The sequence below is a fragment of the Rhinichthys klamathensis genome, unplaced genomic scaffold (assembly GCF_029890125.1).
Source record: "Rhinichthys klamathensis goyatoka isolate OS25496 unplaced genomic scaffold, OSU_Roscu_1.1 h1tg000170l_1, whole genome shotgun sequence".
In the NCBI taxonomy this organism is placed as follows: domain Eukaryota; kingdom Metazoa; phylum Chordata; class Actinopteri; order Cypriniformes; family Leuciscidae; genus Rhinichthys; species Rhinichthys klamathensis.
In genome coordinates this window covers 2,194,116-2,221,903 of record NW_026606701.1, presented here as the reverse complement: position 1 = coordinate 2,221,903, position 27,788 = coordinate 2,194,116, and the positions used below count along the sequence as shown (strand labels likewise).

At 40.8% G+C, this 27,788-nt stretch overlaps 1 protein-coding gene across 2 annotated transcripts; it reads right to left on the bottom strand.

Annotated features, from left to right (window-relative positions):
- Positions 1–1,339: 1,339 nt before the first annotated feature.
- Positions 1,340–22,702, bottom strand: cep135 (centrosomal protein 135). 2 transcript variants are annotated; one of them, XM_056259896.1, is made up of 26 exons: positions 22,396–22,702; positions 21,770–21,911; positions 21,297–21,487; positions 21,044–21,211; positions 20,806–20,950; positions 20,374–20,458; positions 19,904–20,032; positions 18,833–19,048; positions 18,224–18,289; positions 17,439–17,589; positions 17,110–17,342; positions 16,537–16,689; positions 15,787–15,927; positions 15,483–15,560; positions 14,648–14,799; positions 14,428–14,543; positions 13,623–13,777; positions 13,439–13,494; positions 13,147–13,315; positions 12,363–12,473; positions 11,614–11,799; positions 11,011–11,220; positions 10,707–10,909; positions 9,254–9,358; positions 2,030–2,185; positions 1,340–1,926 (listed from the first exon to the last, which is right to left on the bottom strand). In XM_056259896.1, exons 2-26 carry the CDS (start codon positions 21,886–21,888, stop codon positions 1,905–1,907), a joined length of 3,516 nt encoding a protein of 1,171 aa, XP_056115871.1. In that variant the 5' UTR covers positions 21,889–21,911; positions 22,396–22,702; the 3' UTR covers positions 1,340–1,904. The 2 variants fall into 2 exon arrangements, with proteins under 2 accessions (XP_056115871.1, XP_056115870.1); XM_056259895.1 differs by having other exon boundaries at positions 22,400–22,702.
- Between the last annotated feature and the right edge of the window lie 5,086 nt (positions 22,703–27,788).

Below are 27,788 nucleotides of genomic sequence, written 5' to 3'. Positions count from 1 at the left end.
TTAACATAGAAAATGTATTCTGGAAAAATACACGAGTATACTAAATGTAAATTTAAGCGCCGTTCATGCCAAGAGCTATAACAATAAACACATTTTTAAAAGTCGTCAAAGAATAGCACAATCTAAACCACAACTATATCAACAATGTTGTTGGAAAGCTTTATATTTCAGCTGATGGAACAATAAAAATATTGACAGCCAATCAGAATCCATCTGGCTTTGAAGAGCTCGAGCATTTAAAGGGGCAGACGACATACTTGCAGTGTGTGCTCACAATAACAGAACATTATCATCGGTTGGTATTGATGCTAACATAGCTATAGTTCTTGCTGTGTGAACGGGCCTTTATAATGATGTTTGTTTGTCCATGGACTCCATGCGATGCTAGGATGTTATGAGTGGTTGTCAGAGTAGCCAACAGTTTTTGGTTTCCAGAATGTTCTGGGAATATTAGTTTTTGTAACAAAATAACCAACAAAGTTCCTGAAATATTATTGTTTGGTTCCCCAGACCTATGCGAGTAGTTTTTAGTGCATTGCCAAGGAGTGGTTAGAGGCCATCCACACAGAAAATGTGATTGCATTTTCATTGATTTCCATGTCACGTCTAGACGGATGTATTCAACTAGCGTCTCGTGCATGACGCCATTCTAAAAACGCAGTGCTAAAGATTTCTTTAAAGTTTAACTAAAAAAAAAAAAAAAAAAAAAAACCCCGAATAAAAACAGATTGAGACCATGTTTTCTCTCATTCCACTGCGTAAACTGATGCAAAAACACATTCTGTGTGACATTCAGATGTCATTAGATGCTTAATTCAAGTCAAGAGCCGAGACCTCAAGACTCAATGACATACTGGTTGATTCATTCCTCTTAAGGCTGGGATTGTTTTATTGCTAGCCCTTAAGAAAAGTTTGATCATTTCACATAGCATACTTTTCAACAAACCGCGTGATTTGAAGTGTCATTCTAGTCTGTAGCAAATGGTCCAGAATTAGTTTATACTTGGTGTTTATGAGCCATAGCATGGCTTAGCAAGCACCACTATTAAATATCAAAATAAGATGAAACATTCAAAATGGGGGGAAATGTTCAGCACATCTATCTTGTTAAGTTTACAGGGTTCACATGCTGTTATCAAGATCAAATAAAAGCTAAAAGATATAACTACAATTCAAGAAGGCATGTTGAATAAATTTACTTGGATGGATTTTTTTCTCTCCTATTATAATAAAAGAAAAAGAACAGTGATTGATTTATAGAATTTCACTCTGATATCCAGAGGCAGAAAAAAGAATTCCATGAAACAGTACACAGAGCAGACAATGACAGATTATATTAAAAAACTATGCATGTTTATTAATAAGTTAACCAGTCAACATAAATTCTATTATACATACATAAACATAAAACAGGTTGGAGTGGTAGTGTGATATTAACACAGTCCTGAGTAACATGGCAAAATCCACTTTCTGAAGACCTCTTTGGTCACTTTTATATTTCACTTCAGGCATATTTTAGAACAGTTTTAATCTTTAGTTTAACTTGATATAAAAAGGTCTGCCATGTAAAGATGACAAGCTGCCTCATAAGTCCAAAACTATTAAGAACAATAATGACACTACGACTACTGCAATAAAAAAATCATTTCATGTTACAAAATGTATATCATCAACACTGCTCTACACATTGGCTTTGGTGGCATAATTTTACCTTTGACCTTAAATAAATGTACAAGTACTTCGCTTTTAGAAGCCCAAGAAAATATCTTCTGGACTAATCTCAGAGACATTTCTGACTCAACACAAAGTTTCTTCAGAATTGATTAAACAAGAATCTTTCACGCGACATCCCTGTTTTATGTCAGCGCAAATGTGACAGGCTGCGTGAACCATTTCCTTCGCCGCTACTCCTTAAAGCTCACACTTCTGAAATGTGAAGTTAAACAAGGTTATTTTAAATCATACAAGCATGGTTATGAAGATCACACAAGAAATGATGTCTGCTGCAGTTTCCCAAGGCAATCCTCACTTTTCTGACGTCTTGTCTACGGAGCGCTCTGGTGTGCGGAGGATGGAGCGCTCAGGAGAAGCAGGCCGGGGACTGAGAGAGGTGCTGAGAGGAGAAGAGCTTCGCAGTGAAGAGAAAGATAAGCCCTGTCTGCGCATTTCCTGCACAGCTCTCTCCCTACCACGGAAAAACACTTGCACGCATTAATCAACATTTCACAAACCAACATAGCAAGATCATAGCAGGCACATACACAAAAAAAAACTCTAAATACATTTGAAGTTCTTTCAATACTGAAACGTATTTACTAAAAAAATTGAGTGTCATTAAAATGTTTTTATTTTAACCTATTATTTGCCTCATTCAGACTGATGCTTATTAGGGTATTGTGCCTTTAACAACATGCTCATCTTTTATTTGTCTATGTTCATGGAAGACTATGTAGTAGTAGATTCTGGATAAATTGAGAATCACAATTTTTTGCTTTCAAAACGATTCTGAACAGACAACTAAACAAAAAATAACATTTGCAGTCTATTTAAAATGTTTGATGAATCTGAATACAAAAAAAAATTTGGTTTGAATGAATGTTTCAATGACTAGCTCATAAATACTTCATTGCTTCTTTACTGGATGAATCAGCTTCTTTTTTTTTTTTTGATGAATCTTTTGAATGATTAAATGACAAATAAATCTTTTAGCAGCACCTGGTGGCGTAACGATGTAATCGACACCACTCTAATTTGATCATGTCCGTAGACATCAGGGTTTATAGAGCTATACACTTTTATCACAGGTCTTTTGTGATAATATGAATATTTGTAACAGAAATAATGATACTGTGTGGTTGAAAACACTGAAGCTGTTCTCTTACGAGAGTATCTCTCGTACTGCGTAATAGCTTACGCTAGGGGAAAACCTCTTTTCCACGAGATATTGAAGCCAAAAATTATCCTTAATTTTTTATTAATGTAAAACGCTTTGCAGCAGCAAGCAAACACAGGCGATACAGCTCGCACGCCTATTGGCTGCTCTTGCGGCAAATGCAGCAGCCTATCGAGAGAGACTCTGCGTGACGTAATGACCAATGGGGGCAACTCGCGCCCATATCGTCACGTCCCGCCAGAAAGGGCGTGGTCTCACTCTATAAATATGCTCGTTAGGCTGGTACAAGCTGATTTTCATCTCTTCAGCGAAGCACACGCATCGCTGGATCCGGAGTGAGAAGCCGCGCCGTCGAAGCAAGCCTTTCAGCGGGACGAACTCTGGAGTCGCTGGCCTCGCCGCCTTCAACTGCCGTACCTGCTGCGCTTTCCGGCGTTCTATATCCTTTTATATCACTTTGTATCCTTACTCTGCTGAGAGTGTTTGCTCGCTTACTTGACGCGACTCACACTTCTCATCACAAAAGAGCTGCATCTTTTTAAAGATGCCATCCTGTGGCTCGTGCCGCGCCCCACTCAGCGACGGGGACCGTCACGTCATCTGTGTGTCCTGCCTGGGTGAGGATCACGCGGACATCGCGCTCGCTGACGGCGGATGCCCTCATTGCGAGCTTTTGCCTATGGTGACTCTGAGGACTCGCCTGGCATCATTCTCCGAGCCTTCACCACAGCCCGCCGTGGTGCCGCGCCGCAAGAAGCGCCGCGCCCAGCGCGCTCCCGAGCTTTCTCCAGCCCGCCAAAGCTCGCCGGTTCGCCCGCCAGCTTCGCCGGCTTCGCTCGAGTCGCTCACTGACGGACAACGGCCGCCGCCTGCCGCCGCGTCCGTCCACGAGTTCGACGAACCCACCGAGGCGTGTTCTCTTCTGGCATCTGATAGCGAGGATTGGGCGAGCTCCGTGGACCTCCCCTCCGCTAGCGTTTCCCGCCAAACCACTGGTAAGAGAGCCGGCATTGAGACTGAGCTGATGCGTCTGCTCTCTCAGGCCGTGGAAAGCATCGGCCTCGACTGGGAGGCGCCCGCGCAACCACCGTGCGAGTCGTCAGGGAAACGGGCCACCGCGAGCCCTAAAACCGCGGCTAGCTTTCTTTACGTTATAAGAAATCTACCCCGCCCCCCATGGGCGTGCGTCACCGGCAAATGAGAAAAGAGTGTGTTTTAGTCCCCGCCGAGGCCGGACTAATCTCCATTTCTCAAACATTTCTCAGCTCCTAGTTTGAGCGGCTGAAAATGTCATTATTGCAGCAATGAGCCTGTTGTATAACACGCACACCTGCATACAAACGCCGACACACACAAAACTGTGATGACGCTCTCTTATCTGCTTGCGCTAATGTAGTTCTCCCTGTGGCCCAGTGGCGGAACCCGAAGCCTTCGCGCGAGAGACCCGTGTTCGATCCCGGCTCTCGCAGCAGATATAAATTTAGTCTCGCCGCGGCCAGACTTCCACCGAAACTTTTCGCTCGTTCAGTTCCAGAAAATGCGATTGTTCTAGTGTATTTTGGAGTAAACAAGCTGGTACCACGGCCCGCTTGCCTGCACATAAAGGCCGTTTCCACGGCGACCCAGAAAAATCATGTAATCATTGTATTTCTGGTTTTCCGGCCACAGCCGATGGTGTTATAAGTGTAATAAAATGCTCACAGCCCAGTGTTCATTTCTACACTCAAACACAGCCCGCCACGGTACAGGGCTCGCACAAATGAAATCGACACATGTCAATTGTGCATTAAATGTAGTGAATGTGCCCACAACCCAGTGCCCACAAACACTACCACGGTTTCTGTAAAACGAAACCAACACAAGTCTTCCTAGCCTCCTAGGAAATCGACGGTGTTTCAGTCTCGCCGTGGCCAGACTTCCACTGAAATTTTTGCTCGTTCAGTTCCAGAAAATTTGACTGTTCCAGTGTATTTTGCAGTAAGCAAGCCAGTACCATGCCCGCTTGCCTGCACACAAATGCTGTTCCCACGGCGACCCAGATAAATCACATAAACGGTGTATTTTCTGGTATTCCGGCCACAGCCGATGGTGTTATGAGTGTATTGAAAATGCCCACAACCCAGGGCTCATTTCTACACACAAACACAGCCCGCAAAAATGCAGGGCTCGCACAAACAAAATCGCCTCATGTCGATTGTGCACTAAATGTAGTGAATGTGCCTACGTCTCAGTGCCCACAAACACTACACACCACATGTCCCACGGGTTCTGTAAAAACGAAACCAACACGCATTCAGTCAGCTCAGGCCGACGGTGTTTTTCAGTGCAGTAAATGTGCCCGCTGTCCTGCGCCCACATTCACTCACAGACATGTTAAGCCCCACGGGGCTCGCCCCGCTCTCTCTCTCTCAGCAAACTGCTATAAGGGTTTTGAGCGCGGCCAGGCTGCCCGCCGCGATCGGCGCGCCCCCCGCCTCACACACTGTAAACACAGTGTCTGCGTTACAGCACGCCGGAGCTCCCTTGCCGTCACTATGTCTCGGCCAGAGCCCAGATCTCATTCTACCCCTAGCTATTCACGCGAAAGTGTGGGCACAGCTTCCTGGGGTATCAGAATGGGTGCTGAACACTATAAAAAGAGGCTATTCGCTACAGTTCGCTCGACGTCCCCGCCGTTATACGGCGCGCGTCGAGACGACGGTGAAAAACGAAGTATCTCATCTACTTCGAGCCGAGATAGCGAAACTACTGAGCAAAGGTACTATAGAACCTTTATCTCAAGCTCAGAGCAAAGGGGGCCTACACAGCAGATATTTTCTGGTACCTAAAAAAGATGGAGGTCTCAGACCCATTTTAGATCTGCGACAGCTGAACAGAGCGCTTGTGAATGCCAGTTCAGAATGCTTACGACCAGGAAAATCCTCGCGCAAGTGCGCCACGGGGACTGGTTTATGTCAATAGATCTGAAAGACGCCTATTTCCAAATACAAATAGCGTCCCATCACAGGCGATTCTTGAGATTCGCTTTCGAGGGCCAGGCATATCAATACCCAGTCCTGCCGTTCGGCCTGTCCCTAGCACCTCGTACATTCACGAAGTGCATGGACGCGGCGCTCGCACCCCTGAGACTTCAGGGCATGCGAGTCCTGAACTACTTGGACGATTGGCTGATTCTAGCTCGATCACGATCGGAGCTCATAGAACACAGGGCCGCATTACTCGAGCACCTCGAGGAGCTGGGCCTCACAGTCAATTGGGCGAGGAGCTCACTGTCTCCCAGTCAGAAAATTTCCTTTCTGGGAACAGTGTTAGACTCGCTATCCATGACGGCGCGCAAGTTCCGCTCAAAAGGTTTCAGAAAATGCTGGGGCTGATGGCCTCAGCGGCCTCTGTACTCCAGTTGGGCTTGCTTCGCATGCGCCCACTGCAGATGTGGCTGAAAGCGCGGGTTCCACCCAGGGCATGGACAGCGGGTCTGTTTCGCCTCAGGGTCGACCTACAGTGTGTTTCAGCTCTGGATCCTTGGAAAATAACCAACTGGTATCAGTCAGGTGTGAGTCTGGGGACCGCTTCGAGTGTGAAGGTGGTGTCTACGGACGCCTCCACCTCGGGGTGGGGAGCGCTGCTCAAGGGCAGACCGCTAGCTGGCCTGTGGTCAGAACGGGAAAAGCTCCTTCACATAAACTGCTTGGAGATGATAGCAGTCGACAAAGCGCTACGGCGTTTTTGTCCCCAGGTAACAGGCCACCACGTCTTGGTCCGGTCGGACAACATGTCAGTGGTGGCATACATAAATTGCCAGGGCGGCGTCAGGTCACGAAACCTTCACAGGCTGACGGAACGCCTCCTGGTCTGGGCTCAGCACAACCTGCTCTCACTGAGAGCAGCGCACGTGCCTGGTCACCTGAATGTGGGACCAGACAGACTGTCCAGGAACAATGTTCCAGCAGGGGAGTGGTCGCTGCACACGCAGACGGTCCAGCTGCTGTGGAAAACGTTCGGCAGAGCACAGGTGGACCTATTCGCGTCCCACGAAAACGCTCATTGCCCGAAGTTTTTCTCGAAAAGCAAGGACGCGCTGGCTCATGTTTGGCCCCGCTGCCCCCTATATGCTTTTCCTCCTGTCTCGCTCCTGCCTCAGGTGTTGGAACGAATCAGGGAAAACGGATGCCCAGTGCTGCTCGTAGCTCCGCTCTGGACAAACCAGACGTGGTTCCCTGCCCTGATGCAGCTGACCAGCACTGCCCCATGTCCTGTACCATTGAGGAGAGACCTCCTCTCTCAGGCGGAGGGCTCGATTTGGCACCCTCGCCCGGAGCTGTGGTCCCTGCACGCATGGGCCATCAACGGGTACCCGCTAGCCTCCCAGAAGGAGTGTTAAACACGATCGCGCAGGCTAGAGCTCCGTCTACCAGGCGGCTCTACTCCTCGAAATGGTCTGTTTTCTCTGCATGGTGTCAAGCCCAGAGCTTTTCACCTGTGGAATGCGGGGTTTCGGAAGTGCTTTCCTTCCTTCAAGAGCTACTGGATAAGGGCAGGACCCCATCCACGCTCAAAGTATATGTGGTGGCCATAGCAACGTTTGCAAAACCGGTGTCTGGCCAGTCGCTGGGGAAGAACGACTTAGTCGTGCGTTTCTTAGGGGAGCTCGGAGGCTAAACCCTCCCAGGCCCCCTTCAGTTCCGACGTGGGACCTTTCCACGGTCCTGGAGGCCATGAAAGGCGCCCCGTTCGAGCCAATCCAGCTGGTGGACATGAAACACCTGTCGTTCAAAACAGTGTTTCTCTGGCTCTCGCTTTAGTGAAGCGCATAGGGGACTTGCAGGCGCTTTCAGTAAGCGCGTCATGTATGGAGTTTGGGCCCTTCTCAAACCTAAGCACGGGTATGTGCCGAAATCCCTCAATACACCGTTTAGGGCCCAGGTAATTTCCCTGTCCGCCCTTCCGGTTCTCAATGAGGACGAGAGTCTCCTTTGCCCCGTCAGGGCATTAAGAGCTTATGTGTCGCGCACGTCTGTTTTCAGACAGACTGAGCAGCTTTTCGTTTTGTTTGGCGGGCGCTCCAAGGGACTTGCCGCCTCAAAACAGAGCCTATCCAGATGGATAGTGGATGCCATTGCGCTCGCTTACACTGCAAAGGGCCTGCAGTGCCCCTTGGGTGTCAGAGCGCACTCCACGAGAGGCGTGGCCTCTTCGTGGGCATGGTCTAGCGGGGTTTCCCTGCAAGATATCTGTACAGCCGCGGGCTGGGCCTCGCCGTCTACATTTATAAAATACTATAACCTGGAGGTACCCGCCTTACAAGCTAAGCTTTTGGCGGTCTAAAATTCAGTGCTATCTGCCCCGCTGTGCGGCCCAGATACTGAGTTTACTGCAGCCCCATGAGTGTTGACACACGTATGGCCACCCAGATCAGGCTGAAAGCTTTCACCCTGGCTGCGCGTTTTATTGTCATATGATAGCCCCGCTGGGTGCTATTTTATAAGGAATGACGCTTCCAGCCTCTCTTCCTCCACTCTATGTGAGTTTATGGTGATTATACACTATATGAGCCCTGGGCTTCGGCCCCTGGGACTTTGGTGTTGGATCCCTGTACGCACGGCGTGTTGCATTGTGTTCCCCTAGCGTAAGCTATTACGCAGTACGAGAGATACTCTCGTAAGAGAACGTACTCGGTTACTAACGTAACCTCGGTTCTCTCTAGAGAGGGAACGAGTACTGCGTATCTTGCCGTGCTTGGAATACGCTCTGGTTCGCTTCGGCGATGAAAACCAGCTTGTACCAGCCTAACGAGCATATTTATAGAGTGAGACCACGCCCTTTCTGGCGGGACGTGATGATATGGGCGCGAGTTGCCCCCATTGGTCATTACGTCACGCAGAGTTTCTCTCGATAGGCTGCTGCATTTGCCGCAAGAGCAGCCAATAGGCGCGCGAGCTGTTTCGCCTGTGTCTGCTTGCTGCTGCAAAGCGTTTTACATTAATAAAAAATTAAGGATAATTTTTGGCTTCAATATCTCGTGGAAAAGAGGTTTTCCCCTAGCGTAAGCTATTACGCAGTACTCGTTCCCTCTCTAGAGAGAACCGAGGTTACGTTAGTAACCGAGTACGTTTTATACTTATACATGACAACTGCTCTCTCTGGCTCACGCAGATTTGAATGGTCCGGTGTGATTTTTGTCAAAGGTTTAATAGACACAGAATTGTTGTCATTTAGGAATGACATTGTGTGGGTGTTTGAATCGAGATTGCGTTCTTTTAAAGATTAACCGTACAGCTCTACCATGTAGACTATTCCAAATGGTCCGATGATGGTAAGAAAGTTCAGTAGTTTTAGTAATAAAGCCTAGGTGGGTCTCACCTTTCAAAGCGCTCAGTGGTTAGCTGTCTCTTGAGGATGTCCATTTCTGTCTGTAGCTGAGACACTTTTCCACGCAGCTGAGAAACCTCTCTGGCATGACCAACCCTACGAATACACACACATTTTATTTCAACAAATACATTGTTATAACTAGTATTGCTTTTTAACTGTGCTGGAGAGCATTTAGACATCTTTATCTGATTGATGTCTGTTTGTTTCACGTGCTGCTATCAGTGATCACCATGGCAACTGCACACTTGCACTAGGCAACACTATTGAGAAACTGCTTGTTTGGAGGAAAGCAACATTCAATGGACTCTTTATGCAGCCTTTAAGAGGACACAGTCCTCAGTGTATCCCATAAACAAATGCTTTGCACGGTTACCTTGTAGAAAAGATTCTTACAGGAAACAATAAAAAATGACATATACATAGGCAGAATTACAATACACATTGTATAATTTATTTATACACACACATTTATAGCCCCCGGATATTTTAGAGCGCTGTCAGTTAAAAACAAAGTTTGCTCCACTCTAAATGACCGGGTGCGGCTTGTTTGCCTCCATCTGTTCTTTTTCCCAATAATCCCTCATTCAGTTCTCTGGACAACTTGTGTACAGAAGCTCCGTGGTCTCTATTTTTCAAATGCATTTTGCACGACTGTAAAGTGACATCACTGACCGAGGGTCTCCGTGCCTAATGAAATTCGATTATTACTTTATATAGTAAATGGACTGCATTTATATAGGCGTATTTATATATATTCTTCCTATTTGTAAAGGATTTTATTACATGTTGTCCTCTTTAAAACACAAACCAATGATGTAGTTTGATCTATTTTTTGATATGTTATTATTATTCTCCATTTACACCACCATTCAAAAGTTTGGTGTCACTAAGATTTTTTTATTTCTTTTTGAATAAGATATTACTTTTATTCAGCAAGAATGCATTAAATAAACCTAAATTGACAGTAAAGACATTTATAATGTTAAAAAAAATGTTATTTTATTTCATATAAATTCTGTTCTTTTGAACTTTTCTTTTGAAAGTTCTGTTGAACTTTCTATTTATCAAAGAATCTTAAATGTATCGTGGTTTCCACAAAAATATTAAGCAGCACAACTGTTTTTAACATTGACTATAATAAATATGTTTCTTGAGCACCAAATCAGCATATCAGAATGATTTCTGAAGGATCATGAGATACTGAAGACTGGAGTGATGATGCTGAAAATTCATTGCATCGTTATATTTTAAAATATATTGAAATTCAAAATAACTATTTGAAATATGTAAAAATATGACTGTTTTTAATCAATTAAATTCAGCTTTGGTGAGAATAAGAGATTTCATTAAAAAAAATCTTACCAACTAACTTTTCAACGGTAGTGTAATAGAAACAATTTTATTTATAAATGGCTCTTTTGCACATTGTTTTTCCACTTACGTTTTGCTGTCAGCGAGAACGAGGCGGTCCTTCAGCACTTTGAGCTCAGACTCTTTCTCGCTGGCACTCAGGTGCGTCTGAAACTCCTTCTGTCGATTGGTGGTGAGCAGAGTCTCAAGATTGCGTACCGTCAGATGCTCACTGGCCAGCTGCTTTTTCAGAAGCTCTGTCTCAGAGCGCACATCCTCCAGTTCCCCCGTCACCTGAGTTTGGTGTTAAAAGGTTAGTTAGTTGTACATTCGCTCATTTTTAAACCCTTTCTAAAGACGTAGTTGACAGAGAATGGTGTGCGTGTGAGTCTTACTCTTTCCAGCTCCATGCTCTTAGCCGTCAGCTGGCGAATGGTGAGCTCTTTGCTGGAGTCGAGCTTAACGCACAGTTCTCTGACAGAGGCCAGATCTGCCAACACGGAGTCTTTCTCGGCTCGAGCTGCCTGGACCTCCTCTTCCAAACGAGACATTGCTCGTGCCAGCGATGACACCTGAGCTTCGTATGCTTGCACAGCGTTCAAGTGCTGAGAGAAAACACAGGTGATGAAGCAATGGAAAACATTTAGCGTACGTTTACATGACAACGATGTACTAAAAAATGGAAAAGTTTTTCCCTTTTTCACATACAGACGACAACTTTGTCAAAACGATCCCCATTCACACGGATCAACGTTGTCACAAACCCCCTGATGGGGGTGCCTATAGACTAAACACGTAATATGCATGACGTGTCAGTTTTCACAAATTCGCATTCACAATAAAAAGTATCGTTTTGACAAACTTGCACTTTGAAACCCATTTTCACGTTATTCAGGCCTCCAAAACGCCACTGTCGTGTAAATGAACGGCCAAAACGCATAAAACATTTTCAGTTTTTAGTTGAAAATGGTGTAGTCCTCATGCTCAGTCACTTGTACCTCCTGTATCTCTCTGTCCTGCAGTGAGACTCTCTCTCTGAGGTGTCTGCGCTCTGTGTCGGATGAGAGCAGCTCCAGTCTAATAGAGTTGTTTAGCCCTTCAGCCTGCTGCAGCTTCAGCTCTCTATCCTCTGAATCAGTGTGGATGGTTCGAAAACGCTCCAGCATGTCCCTGTTCTCCTGTTCCTATACATAACATGGATAAAACAGTGTCAGTGCAAAAATAAACTGCACATTAAAGTAGTTGCTAAATGACTACATATGCATTTGATCTGCATTGATATTGAATTTAATTTAATTCTGCATTTAGCTGAACTTTAGCTTTTTTTCCAATTAGTACTTTTACTTATATACATTTTTCCATGAAAATAAGCTTGGGATCAAACAATTGGTGGCCACCATGGACCCCCGTTGAAGATCCCTAAACAGTTTAACCCTTGATTGAACAATGGCACCTTTAATCAAATTGCTTTTGCCAATGTTTTATAAAAACAATAAGCCACTTAATTCTGTGTACTAAAATTATTCTACCATGGGTAAGGAGGTTTTAAGAAACATATTTTAAGTTTAACTCTGAGAAAATGACTATAATGCACCTTTTATGGATCATTAACATATTCGTTTGATATATATATATATATATATATATATATATTTTAATCATAATAATTGTATCACGTAAAAAGGGAATATTGACATGATTTCTGTCTTTTCAATTTGCTGGAGTGTTTTTTCCTTCCATCTCTCACCTTGGCAGCCATCAGGCTTTCTATCCGCGCCACCTCAGAGATGTACGAGTGAACTCTGAGCTTCAATTCATCCCTCTCGTTCAGAGCTTCCTGCATCTCTGCGTGCACAGCCTGGAGAAAGGGACACAAGAATGTGAGCATGTGTGACGTTTACTGGTCACAGATGTCACGTCAACAGGAGTGGGTTCACTTTTACCATCTGGAAGGTTGGGAAGAAGAAAAACAAAGAAAAAATATAGCTGTGAGCAGCTTTTTAACTGTTATAGCGCCACCTATGGTCCGATCTTCATAAAAGTTTGAATGCTTGTTTAGAATCATACGTCGCATTTACTCACCTATTTTAGTGAAGTTCTGAGTTTTCGTTTAGGGGTAATAGGCTTTTGCGTGCACTTGGCCACGCACATTTTCTAAATGGCACTGTTATAGCTACACAAAGAGCAAAGGTCAAACCGGGAAGGTGCTATACATTCCGTCTTTACATTTTATAAATCTTTTTAAGGATTCCAACGATATAAGACACTTGAGCATACGCCTAACGGTTTAGGAGTTATGAACGATTTCGCACTTTCCGTCAGGCTGATCGGGCCGAGCCTTGGTGACAATGTAGACGGTGTGAGTACTTCCAGCCCTCAAAGTTTCAAGTCTCTACGACTTAAGGTTTGGTCTACCTGATCACTTTTAGTGAAGAATGCTGATCCTATGAAATTTTAACAATTACAATTGGGTTTCAGCACTACACGCTTGAATCCATAAAAATGCGAAGCAGAGGTCTACTGGTGTGTACCTGGTTTTCTCTGGTCATGGTGGCCAGATCATCCTGTAACCTGCGGTTCTCTCTCAGCGCGACCTCTCTGTCTCGACTAACCACTGAGAGTTCCTCTTGTGATTGGTCCAGCTGTCTGCGCAGGCTAGCGATTTCCCTCTCTCGACTGCTCAACGCCCCCTTCAGATGACTGAAATACATGTCAAACAAGACTTTGAAGGCCTTCTATTCCTTTACAAAAATGCAGAAACATCCCATCATTCTGAGAACATACATTTTATTACTCAAAACAAAACAAAAAACGGACACTTACTCCAAAGAGTTCTCCAACTCTGTGACTGTTATCCGGACTTCCAACAGTGTCTTTTCCTGTAGATCAAAACTAACTTTTTAAAGCAGTACAACAAAAATGTTCAAGAATTTTTTCTCAAATATTACCAAACATTCTGTATTGAGAACAGGGCTGTAATAAGATGTGTGCTGAGTATCAGCAGTACCTTCCTGTGGATCTCCTCCTGTAGCAGCACCACACTCTCAGTCTTCTGGTCCACATCGTCCTGCAGGGAGTCTTTCTCTCGGTCTAGAGATGCTATTGTTCTCTGCAGAGTCGCAACCTCATCTTTCTGAGATGATCCATGTCTACTCAGATCAGCTGCACAATAAACACAGCATTTAGAATCTTCTTTCTACATAACAAATTTTACGTCATCTATACAGTAAAATGTTGCATGATTTCACACCAGAACCAGTGAAATTTCACAATTTTCATTATCATGACAATATTTAAAAATTAATTATTGAATTTAAATAAGTATTCAATTTAAACAATGGCATGTTGCCTTCGAGCATTTCTTAGTTATGCAAACATTGCGTTTACCTTTTCAATTATTTAGATAAACACCATGTAATAACAGGAAAAAATATTAGGGTAACACTATTTTACAGTCTACTTGTTACACGTTACATGTACTTCCTATAATAATAACAACAGTAAATTATGCATAATTACAAGCAACTTGTATAAGTAGTATAACTTGTATAAACCTGTATAAGTAGTACAAGTTGTTAATTAATATTGCTCAGTGCTTATTTATATAATTACACTGTAACAAGGACACTAATGAAGTAAATAATGTGTAACCTAAATTAGTATTGGCTTAGCACTGAAGTAACGTTACTTCTGACACCCCTAATACAGATATGCATGAGAATAAACAGGAAAGAAGAGACAGAATAGCCTATTTGCATAAAGATGTGCATTTGAATAAATTAGAAGAGTGCAACACTTAAAAATACACGCACTGATTTTCTCTTCTAGTTTGTCGATCTGTTGGTGAGCTGCCTGCAGTTCATTGGTCTTCACAGATAATCTGTGCTGAACATCTGAGAGAGACTGCTCCATCTGCTCCTGCAGAAGCCTAAACGCATACACACAAACACATTCTGGGTGGCACATATTTAAGCACAAGCACGACAGGCAGAAATGTCCGTCTCCAGCAGTGGTACACAAACACACACGGACCTGAGCGCACTGCTCTCGACTCTGTGATGTGTGGCCTCCTCTACGTTCTGCACCAGCACTGCTGACTGAGTCTTCAGCTCCTTCTCAACAGCAACACGACACTCCTTCAGCACAGCAACCTGAGTGCGCAGATCAGCCTTCTCTCTCTCCAGCTACACACACACAGTAATGCATCATATTATGATATATTTAGATGGGTTTATGCCACCTAAAACTAACCTCACATTTAGACATTTAGGGCAAATTCATAAGTGAGCATTACTTTGCCCAATCCACAAAGAGACAGACCACTTTGAAGGATGCATGTGCATTTTTTACACCCTAGATGAATGTATATATTACTGTCTGAATGTAACGTTGCATCAAAATTAATGTTTATAGCTCTTAAGATTGTTGCAAATTAAACTTTTGTGTCAAATATCGTCTTTAATCCAAGTTTATTTCAACTCGCTTTTTTTGTGTGCCGTTCGAGAAAAGCAAGCAAAAAACATGAAAACCCTAATAATCTGCTTGGGTGCATGAGAGCAATTGAAAGTTTTAAAATCCTCGGGTCTCGAAATGAATCAGAAGAACTTGTCATCCAGTATCACATGATCATAAACGGCAAATTATTTCCTTGTAGTGACCTTTAAATGTACAGTTCACAAAGTGTCTTTTAGAAGGAACATAAAGGGGTATTTAGATGCTCACATTCATTTGGAACAATCCTACAAGAAGTGTCTCTTTCCTGCAGTGCCCTTTAAGGGCACAAAAACGGCATTTGGAGCTGACATGACTAAACACACTGGTAATGTTTGTGAAACTATAAACAGTTCATGCACTATTAGTGTTGTACCATCTCAATGGTGTTCTCCAGGTCGAGAATCCTGATCTGCTCCTGTTCTCGGTCTGTTAGAGATGAGCTTTGGGCAACCTGCAAAGAGAGAAAAAAAAAACACTGGCAGCTTTATCTTGGCAACTCTCCCCTTAACACACAGCTATACCACTCACCCAACAAGTGCTGTACAGTTTAGAAGTGCTTTGCGGAATTTCAAAGTCACAACTCCAACCACAGAAAATTGCTTGTCCATAATTGGCAGCAATGGTCTTCTAAAAAAAAAAAAAAAAAAAAAAAAAAAAAATTGCAAACACACACATACCTTGAGTCTGTCTCTAAGCATGTCTCTCTCAGTAGTAACTCTCTGGAGTTCAGCTTCAGTCTGTTCCCTGTCGTCTCTGAACCTGTGCTGGAGTTTAGAGGACTCAAGCTCCCCTTGGACACGTCTCAGCACCTCCTGAGTCTATATTTAAAACACATAAACACAAATATTCCCAAAGAAAACAGTTAGATGTGTATATTAACTTAAAGGGATACTTAACCAAAAAAAATTAATATCTCTTATCATTTACTCATGCTCATCCTGTTCCAAACATGTTTGACTTACTTTCTTCAGATGAACAAAAACAGATTTTTAGAAAAATAATCCATCTGTGAGTCCATATAATGCAAGTGGATAGGTTTCATTATGTGCATAACTTGACACTCCAAAAACCAGGCAAAAAGCACAACAGTAATTGATACGACCCCAGTGGATGAATTGATGTCTTCTAAAGCAAACTTTTTAAACTTTAAATGATCAAAAATTCCAGTCAAGTTATTCATGAGTTTACACTTAAAGTAAAATGTCAGCACGTTGTGAAGCTCACACAAAAAGTGGAGCTTCAGACATGCTGATGTTTACGTCAAGCTTGAACTCCAGAATGAGCGTATGACAGGTGGCTGGAACCAAGAGACAGTAAATTATGAAATAATTTTAATTTTTGGGTGGAGTAAAACAAGAAGCTTCTGACATCCTGGTTTCAGACAGCAAACAGATGAAAACCTTTGTAGGTAGCAGGTGGTCTCTCACCTGCTGGTACTGTGAGCTGAGCTGGTCTCTCTCTGCAGTCATTAGTTTAACTCTGGTCTGGATGTCCTCTATGTGTTTCTCAAAGCCCAGCAGCACTGACTGTAGCTCATCCCTCTCCTTCACTACACGTGAGAGCTCTGCATCACCATCTCTCTAGAAATACAAAAATAGTCAGTTTCCCAGCAAGGTTTGACCCAATCATGTGCAATATTGTTATTTTGGTAACTAATTTTAATCATTTAAATAAGTGTCTTAAATAAAGTCAATAATCCATAAAATGGCCACAGGAAAAGAAATCTGCAGCCTTGTTGCAAAATCATTCAAAAAGGTAATAAGTAAATAATGTATGCATATTGCATACAAATGTATAAATGTAAATATTTGTATAATGTTTATTAAAATAATTGTAATTATAATTAATTGTAATATATTTTACATTTTCGTATTTAAATATGAATTATGAGTGCAGATATTGCAGGAATTATTAAAACTGTACAATCTGAAATTCAGAATCAGGCCCTGCTTAAACCATGTATCATCATTGTAATTACAGAAGTAATTGTCAGCTCCTACCTTTTCATGCCAGCTGCCTCTTCCTCTGGGGCTCCTCCCCCTGCCTGGACTAGGGGTGAGGGTTTTGTCTGTCCTGCCCCTAACCAGACGGTACCGCTCCACTTCCTGTTTATAATAATTCCTTTCCTCCTCTAAACTTTTCACAAAGGCATCTAGACGGGATGGAGAGTGATCCTTGCCACACATCCCATGCCTTGCACGCATTCGCTCTAATTCTAGAATCATCTCCTTATCTGAAACAAATACAGCACTAAAATTAAACAGGTGAATGACAAACCATATATCACTTTACCCGCAACTAATACATAAAGAGGAGTGTTACATCTCACCAGCCTGTGTCATTGCTTCTACTTTGTCCTGAAGTCTCTTTTTGTCTTCCTCCTGAAAGTTTATCAGTCCCTCCATCTTGTCATTCTGTTCTTGAAGATCAAGTAGTTGATCCCTCAGACGGTCTTTCACGTGATCTCCATCTGCCATACCCTGCAACAAATCATTGCAAGCTTTAGACGCTTGACTGAGTCTAATGAACCATAACAACGCATTACCACTAGATATTGGCATGAGTAATCTGCGAGCAAAAACTTAGTCTGCTGTAGGAAAATGATGTAATATAATTTTGTCATTGAATCTCTCACTTAAATCAGTTATGACGGATGTTCCATGTAAGCTCCAGGTGATGCAAATGTTTTTTAATTGGTCATTCTTTTCTTTCTTTTTTGTAACAATAATAAATATAGTTTATTATTGTTGTTTTGTCATTATTTGTTAATTGTATTATTATTGCTCGATTTTAAAAACAAAATACTGATGTTATTTACATGTCATGTCATCTTTGTATAACTAAATTTTAATTTTCAGATAGACATTTTCAGATGTGTGTTAAGATTATTCAACTGCAAAATTACTTGAAATGCCAGTAATAAAGAGTGGGATATCTGAAAGGATAATAAACACGCACTCCAACAGAAAGACATTCCTGACAGTCAGAAATATTTAAACCATCCATGTCATGTCAGGCCAGACAGGATAAATGTGCTGTTCTGAGGCAGATGGCTAATTTAACAGCTCATTTCACATGCTGCTTTGTGGACAGTGGACCCATGCATGCACATACCCGTCTCAATGTAGAGATGACCTCCTCCAGGTCCTCTAGCTCCCGCTGTTGACGCTGAATCTCTTTCTAGAGACAGAGATAGAGTCAGTATTACTACATAAAGCAAAATATTTTAAATATTTAAACATTTAAAAATCCAAGAATGAACACATTAAGACCAAATATTATTATTAATATAAATAAAAACGACTAGAATTAAAATATTATAATTCATATATGCTGCAAATGTTTTTCCCCCCACATATAAAATATAGATATCAAATAAAAATAAGATACCATACATAAATAAGATATCACAGTCTCTGTGACTGCCCAAGGCTTGGTTTACCAAAAGCATCGTGAGCTAAGTTGATCGTAGAGAACATTGGTGGCAATGGTCTCCATGATCAATTTGGGAAAGGCAGCCCTAGGCTCTTTACGCAATAAAATAAAACAAAAAAATTAATAGAAAAACAGCTAAAAATGAACATTATATATCAATATACTATGCAAAAACACAGTTTGCTAATCCATACAGTTTCATTCCAACTCACACATTAAGAGTAACACTGAGGCTTAATTTATTTACTTCAATTTTTATTTTACAAGTATAGACCCTGCTGAGATCACCTTGGCCTCTTGCAGCTCCATGTCAGCAGTCTCCAGAACCATCTCTTTGTCTTTCTCTAGTTGCTGGGCGAGCTCGTCTATTTGAGTGAGCTCCTGACAAAGCTCTTGATTTCGAGCGCTCAGGTCCGCCACCTCACTAGACACAGTCTTCTTCCTCTGCTGCAGTCCGTCAATTCTCTGCTCCAGGGATCTGTTGGTCTCCTGCAGATACTCTATCTGAAAAAGAAAATGAGTTGTTATCAGAGGGGCGGGGTTAACGTCAACCCGGAAATAAACACCTGCAAACAGAAGGAGGTTATGGACGGGTCGCAATTAGGGTTGTCAAGCGTACTGCTACTACCGGTCCCAGTCTGTACATAAAAAAAAAAAAAAAAAAAAAAAAAAGGTTGACCGTTTCAGCATTTCTGCAGTACCGGTTGCACAGAGTGTGAACGCAATAGCCTATCAGGTGTTAGTCAGTTTGTCAGAATCCGCTTAACACACTTGAACTGCCCAAGGTTTTAGCCGCATGCCCGCAAATGCTTTCAATATAATAATCAACAAAGTGTAAACATGATGTAAATAAGAGATTCATTGTACAATTAAGACAGCTTTTTTATTATAATGGTGGTTTTTTGCTAGAGTGCAGAATTCAGTGAGCTTGCGTTTTAGAGATTGATAGCATTAGTGATTATAAAGGGAGGGCTTTTCTCTTGCTTTCTGTTTATTACCCATTCACAATCTGAATACAAGTTTAGTTTTTCATGCTGCTAAGTACAGTACAGTTTCTGGATTGTGGACTCTATTTAAATTCGCAATTGAATTAGAAACTGGGATGACAGTGATAACCAATGGACGTGACAAAACGGTACAACATTTTATGAAGTACTTATTTCAACAGTTTTTGCTCTGGTACCAAAACTGGTACCAAGAACTGCAAAATTGTATTGATAATTGGTACCCAGGGCCGTAGCTAGGGTGGGGGAGGGATGTCCACCTCGGGTTAAAATAGAGTTAGATTGGGTGTCTCAGTCAGGTAACATGCCTAACAAGATAAAATAAACAAAATTATCAGATGGATATCCAGTTTACCTGTAGGTTCAAATGAGCAATTAGTTTTTCATTGCTGATGTTTTGAGCCTCCAGAGAGATGACATCATTAGGTCGACCACCATCCAGAGCTCGATTCAGACGCTCAATCTCTTTATCTCGCTCTTCCACCTGTCCAGAGCACAAAGTACATTTGTAAGGGTTAATGTTATGAATACATTTACACTGTTAATATATGATAAATAAATAACAGAGATAATATTATTTTTAGTAACAACCTCTCATTAGTGCACATATATGTGGGCTCTTGAAGGAGGTCTCATATAAAAAGGACTCTCAGTTCTACTTTAACTATAATCACTGACACTCTGTCATTCTCCCTAAACAATCAAGTAGTGGCTTAAGCAAAACCATTTGCTCCCTGAAATATTAAAACAGCGCCTAAGAAAAAGTAATCAGACTATACACGGTAATTAATTTGTGAAATGTAGGTGTGTGCACAGCACACTTACCTGTGTGTTGAGATGCTTGATTCCGGCATGCGCTCTCTCCAGGTCAAGCTTGAGCTGTGCCACTTCCTTTTGGAGCTCCTGGATTCTAAACACAAAGATTCAATGTTTTTGTTTTGTTTATTATTATAAAAACTGTAAGAATTATTTTTAACTAATGTTATTTATATTTATAAATTCTGTTATTATTTGAACAAACAGAAGTATATTAATTTTTAAATGTCTATGTCATGTTAATGTGTTATAACTGGGGAAGGCTGTCAAAATGATTGTTAACTCAAGCAATTAATTGTTTTAAATGTTGCTAATAAATATATAATATAAATATTATGCTTTTTTCTTTTCTTTAAAAAAAGACCAAATGTGTTACCTACAAATGCATTAATTACAAAATAAATGATTTATTGTGATTCTGTTTTGTTTTCTTCCCCACACCTGTCATCAGCCACCTGAAGAAGGTCAGCGATATAGGGATCATCTGGTAGTGCCAGAGATGGAGGGATGAGGCCACCGGAGGGTGGGAGGAGTTCATCTATTTGCATCCGCTGGCGTCTAAATGGGATTGATCGCTTCTTCCCTCCTATTTAAATGTAGTCATTGACCAGAAAATGTTCTAATAACAGACAAAGGTGAATACCATAGCTGCAACGTTAAATAAAACATATCAACCAACCTGGTGTCTGAACAACAGCTTGCATGTTCTTCTCCTGGAGCTGTAGGATACGCTCCGTCTTGGCTTTGCAGTCCTTCTCAAGGGACCGAACTTTGTGCACATACTGATTATTGAGGAATTTCAGATCTGATGTTTCATGGTCCAGTTTCCTGATGTACACCTTCAGCTCTGTTGACAAACAATAATGGTTACAAATAACCATTCCATGTGATTAAAAAAAGATCAAATTTGAGGCATTAAACCCAATCTGTACCCCTGCTGATCCGATCCTTCTCCTCTCTTAGTTTCAAAAGCCCAAGGTGCAACTCGTTGTTTTCTCTGACTATCCGGGCATTTTCAGCTTTATACGGCTCCAGAAGAGCATCCACATTCCGACTCTCCTTTTCTGTTTTTCCTGCAGCAAGCTTGGCATTCCTGAGACTTTCAGTGGTGTGGACCAGGTCACTGAGCAATAAATGAAAACAGATTGATTATGCTTCTGTCAGATCATGTTTCACATATATACATTTACAAAATGTATCATGTTTTATTATCATGAAGACTATTTCCAGCAATTAACTAAAGTTAACATGTGTCATGCCAGATATGCTGGCAAAAATAAATTGTGCCAGAACTAGTGAAAATAATAATGGCAGGGCAAGAGTAATTCTGAACGACCGGCTCAGAAGAAAAAAAAAAACTTTGTTGGTGGATAGTATAATACTGCATACTGTAGAGAGAATTCACCTGAAGAGCTTCTCAACCAGTGGCAGACTCTCAATGGCCAGAGGTTGTCTGTAGCCCAGCTGATCTAAACGCTTCCGCAGACTGACGAACTTCCGCTCTGCGCTGGTCGTCATGGTCATTCAACACAAATACACGCTCCGCTCTACACACACAACAATTCACATGACAACAACCGAGCCAGCCAGCACTGATATTACAGACACTGTATGACATATGAAAACAGTCAAAGCACCAGTTGATTTAATATCTTTATTTGACCTTCATAAAGAATGGAAAATTGAAACATTTGATCTATTGTTGAACTTTTATGATTTAGTAAGGTTCAAATGCTAGTAAAAACTGCCAGATTATAATTAACGTTAGTGGCTTTTCAGAACCACTAAGAGCTTTAAACCAGTCAAGACAACAAACCGCTCTGTGGGTACAAGACTATAAAACCCCAAAACAGACTTTATTTTGTCGGCTGCCAAATGCCAATCTAGACAGCACTTTTGTGTGTGTTGCGAACTGTCTAGGTAAGTTAGGCAGCTCACTAGGTTTTAAAAACACGACCATAAAGATACAATGAACAATTTAGCATTACTTAAAATAAATACAAAAATTCAATCAATTTTCACAATACATACTTACTCCGACGCTTGATGTTGTTTACGTAAACTGTCAGTCTGTCTTCAGAGGGCAGTTGGCTGTATTAGCTTCAGTCTTCATTCTGCAGCATATCTGGCACATGGAAGTAACGTAAGTTAAAGCTTTTCTCCTCAGGGGCAACGCAATAAACGATGCAACAATTAACCCTCCAAAGTCTGCTTTCTGTTTGTTGTTTGGGTATTTCGCCTCAGCGCTTTCATTTTGTAAAGCTGTTTGAGGTTAGCTTATCATCAGTGTCTACTGCAGATTTCCTCCCCTCCCCACGGTGAACGCTCTTCCGGTGGCGGAAACACTGTTTGAAAATGGCGCCGAGGAGAAGGGAAGACACCAGTCCTGCTCATTCCCATCAAACTGGAGTCTTTGAAACAGCGCCATCTAGTGGACACTGAGTGGCAATAGCGATAAAAAAGTGGTCAGTATTAAAGGGATAGTTCACCCAAAAATGAAAATTCCCCTTACCCTCAAGCAGAGATGGGCATAAATACATGGAAATGTATTTAAAATACAAATACAAAATACTGTGTGGAAAAATGTATTTAAATACAAATACAAAATACTGTGTGAAAAAATGTATTTAAATACAAATACAGTATTTTGTATTTTGAAAATACACAAAATACATGTGAAATTGGCCATAAAGTGCAGGCATAGGTCACAGTGAATGAAGAAACGACATAGGCCTAATTGCTGGCCATTACAAATAAACTTGTACAAAATAGCAGCCATTTATATACTTATTTCTGACCAGGTTACAATGTAGTCGATTACTTGTGAACACTATTAAAAAATTCATACTGCATGTAAAACTGTGGGAACCTTTTCTGCTTTCTAGCAAAGAATATGACCCAAAATCTGACTTCACAGTAACAATATACATCATGGTTTCACAATTCTCAATATCAGTTTTAATACAACAGCAAAAACTGAATTTCTAAGTCTGTTGAAGCTTTTTTTTTTTTGCAGGTAGTCCAATGCTTTTTAAGTAGGGGTGTAACGATACCCTCATCTTACGATTCGATACATATCACGATACTGAACTCACGATACGATATTATTGAGATACTCCAAGACATATGATAAAAAGGTTAACAAAAAAAGTATTGTTGATTAAAATGTTAAATTTGATATTACATTGTGTGTGTAAATGAATAGGTTTGGACTCTGTGCTGGAAACCCAAAGCACAGGACAATAGAGACGCCAGAATAACAATATTCATGATTCTGAAGCTGAAAACAGAATTATTTAAGACGAATATGCTTGCACTCTTTCACTGACTATATATGTATGATGGCCAAATAATGTAGGCCACATACTTTACTTTACAGTTAAAGGGATAGTTCACCCCAAAATGTAAACTCTGTCAGTAATTACTCTCCCTCATGTTGTTCCAGCCCAGTAAGACTTTCGTTCATCTTCGAAACACAAATTAAGATATTTTTTATTAAATCTGAGAGCTGGATCACTTCTCCATAGGCTTCTTAAGGGATCGAAACTCGCCGGCCCAAAAGTTATTAAAGACATCATTAAAATAGTCCAAGTGACTACAGTGGCTCAATCTTAAGTTTAGCAAACGACGAGAATACTTTTTGTGTGCAAAAAACAAACAAAAATAATGACTTTATTCAACTATTCATTTCCTTCTCTGTGGGCCCCGAGTGAGTTCACATAGTGTAACAGCCCAGCGCTTCTGTGTTGTACGTCACACACATGACCAGCGTCGGCCAATAGTGAGCCTACGTGTGACATACAACACAGAAGCGCTGCGCTGTTAGAAGGAAATGAAGCCTATGGAGGAGTGATCCAGTTCTCAGATTCAATCAAAAATATCTTAATTTGTGTTCTGAAGATGAACGAAAGTCTTACGGGGTTGGAACAACATGAGGGAGAGTAATTACTGACAGAGTTTTGGGGTGAACTATCCCTTTAACATCAGACATTTGGCATTATCAGGACCCACAAATATTTTGTATCATATTTGATACATGAAGCTTTTATCGCTCAAATAGTATGATAATGTGATAATATAGACCTCACATTTAAGGAAGAAAGCAACTTACAAAATAGTACAATTATTCCAGATATAATACTGTTGTGGTGAATGTGGTAAAAAAAAAAAATGCTTGTAAATTAACTTCCAAGCCAAAAGTGCTTGCCTGTGAAAAGCTGACATTTTAACCAGTAGCAGCACGTAGTAACCCAGCAAACACAGAACGTCCCCCTAACGTATTTGGTTCCCGTTTTTGTTTTTGAGAACCAATAATAGTTGCCTTCTAATGTTCTATTTTTTGCAACCATTCCAGAACGTTGCATGGTGGTTATTTTTAAATAAAAGTAAATGGAGCTGAATTAATCTAATTATCTGATTTAATCTTCAATATGGTTAATGTGCTCGGGTTATTTTTTTTTTAATTAAACAATAAATAAAAACAAGTGTTTTGTATAATACTGATTATAGACGTCCATACATCATCCATACCCATACTAGGCTATAGGGTAGACTAATGGGTCGCGGGGTGTGCTGGAGCTGGATGATTACTGAAAGAGGTTAACCGTATTCTAAAGTGTTACCAAATAATCAATAACTACTTTTTTTAATGCTTCCCAGAGAACTACTGTAAGAATCATGGTAACTAACTAGTAATGACTCAAGTGTTACTACATACTTCTAAAGGAATGACTAATTATTTGGATCCGTATTCTAAAGTGAAGATCACGGTAACTAACTAGTAATTACTCAAGTGTTACTACATACTTCTAAAGGAATTACTAATTCTTTTAAGCTTTTGAGGTTTTTGGTGAAGTTTTAGATAGTAATTCCCATAGAAGTATGTAGTAACACTTGAGTAATTACTAGTTAGTTACCATGATCTTCACTTTAGAATACGGATCCAAATAATTAGTAATTCCTTTAGAAGTATGTAGTAACACTTGAGTAATTACTAGTTAGTTACCATGATCTTCACTTTAGAATACGGATCCAAATAATTAGTCATTCCTTTAGAAGTATGTAGTAACACTTGAGTCATTACTAGTTAGTTATCATGATTATTACATGAAAAGCCAATCCTAAAGTGTAGAATCTTCTAATCCCTCACAAGATATTTGCACGCACGTATGAGGTAGGAGACATTAATAAAATCTTTTTTTTTTTTTTGCGAGGTATAGGTTAAATAATAAAATCACTGTATATGGTATTTGGATGGCCGATAACTCAATATGTTCCAGCCGTCACCGTGACTCTGGCCAATTTTCTGGCATTCCTCTGGACTGGCATTGAATCACTACAGGACAAGTAAGGTCCCGACGACTGCATTTAAAAAGCCATTTCTTTAAAGGGGTCATATAATGCCATTTTTGTACAAGCTAATATGATTCTTTAGGGTCTAAATTAAAAGTTTGTAATATACTTTAATTAAAAATTCTCATTAGTATTGTAAGAAACCACTTATTTTACCTGGTCAAAAACAGCTCTGTTTTCAGCACGCCATTTCAGTGCATATGACTTTAAATGATAATGAGCTTTGCTCACCCCGCCTCTCTGTTCTGCGCATACACCGTTTGTAATACAATAACACAATAACCATAACGCGTTGTTCATTATAAACGTGGGATTATGAATTATATTGAGAACGTTGTACATAGAAAACATGCTGTAATGTACCCTGAGTGTAAACCGACGCATTCATCGTGAAGCGTGCAGCTGGCGATTTGCAAAGATTAATATAAATATTAATATAAAGATTAATAAAACGTTACACTCACTTTAGTTCTTCTGAAGGTTCAGCAGGAACACGAATAGGTTCCGATCCTTTATTCAGGTGCAGCTTCTCAGCAAAACCAGCTTTACACTGATCCTCGTTTATAAAGCAGTCCACTGAGAAATGATTCGGCAAACATGAGAGCATTGACGTTGCTCGTGGGGAATATTCCCTTCGAAAACAAACTCAGCCACTGCGTCTTCAGCGGTTCAGATTTAGGAACATTAAAATGACTGCTGTGTTCGTTATTGCACCCAAGAACAGAACACCACAATCGCTTGGACGCCATTCTGCTCATAGACAGTGCTCCAGCATATCAACAATGACCGCGCCGATCCGCGCGGACTATGATTGACAGGACGAGCGAGGGCGGGTCTGTGTTGAATCACTGCTGTCAATCAACAATCGCGGGAGGGGCGTCCGTTTTATTGACGTCACAAAAACGAACGGCTCAATTTGAGGCAGGGGAAAACATATAAGGAGATTAAAACAAAAACACTGGATGGATTTTTATCATTATATGATGGTTGTGTACAGGCACTGCCAACACACATTTCAGTACAATCAACTTGTAAAAGTGCATGTACCATTATATGACCCCTTTAAAATTATTCAGTTGATAAATAGTTCTCTAGGAGAGAGCATAGGCTAATTATTTCCCAAATCATAAGTCTGCTATGCTATTACATATTGATAAACCGTGTGTATTTGTTTACAGCAGTTATTAATGTTAATGTAGTGCTAGTCATTTGTCCTGCATTAGTTATTGATTAGTTTTGCATAAACTATTAATATTCTTCAGTAGTTCTCTGGGAAGCATAAAAAAATAGTAGTTATCAATTAGTTAATTGTGAACTACCACTTTCATCTGTGCGCTGTTACTTACTAATTCGTTAATCAGAATTTCTTGTTAGTTAATAGTAGTTACTAGATTGTTAATATTGTGTTACTCATTTGTTCCTGTGTAGTTATTCATTAACGAAGGAACCGTATTCTAAAGTGTTACCGATTATTTAATAGTGAACTACCACTTTCATATATGCGCTGTTACTTACTAATTTGTTAATCAGAATTTCTTGTTAGTTAATAGTAGTTACTAGATTGTTAATATTGTGTTACTTATTTGTTCCTGTGTAGTTATTCATTAACGAAGGAACCGTATTCTAAAGTGTTACCGGTTAGGGGAACGTTCTGGGAACGTTAGAATAACGTTAAAGCAAAGTTAAAATAACGTTAGGGGACAGTTAAAGCAACGTTCATAACGTTCTGGGAACCAAACACTAACGTTCTATTTACGTTAAGAAAACTTTCCTGGCTAACCAAAAAAAAAGAAAGAAAAAAAAGAGCAGTTAAAGACATTCTGAGAACCAAAAACGAAATTACTCGACTGAGCACGTTAGGTAGGTAGCTACAATGTATAATTATAATAATAGAATGTATAATTGAGACTGAAGTCCGTCTCAGATCTCGTTTGAATCATTTTAATAAGAGCGATTTTTTCCAGCCAATCAGAATCAATTAGAGCATTTAAAGTGCCAGACGACATAGAAAATGTATGTTTTGGTGTGGATCGTTCTTAGTGTGAACGGGCCTAAAAGGCAGATATGTTTAT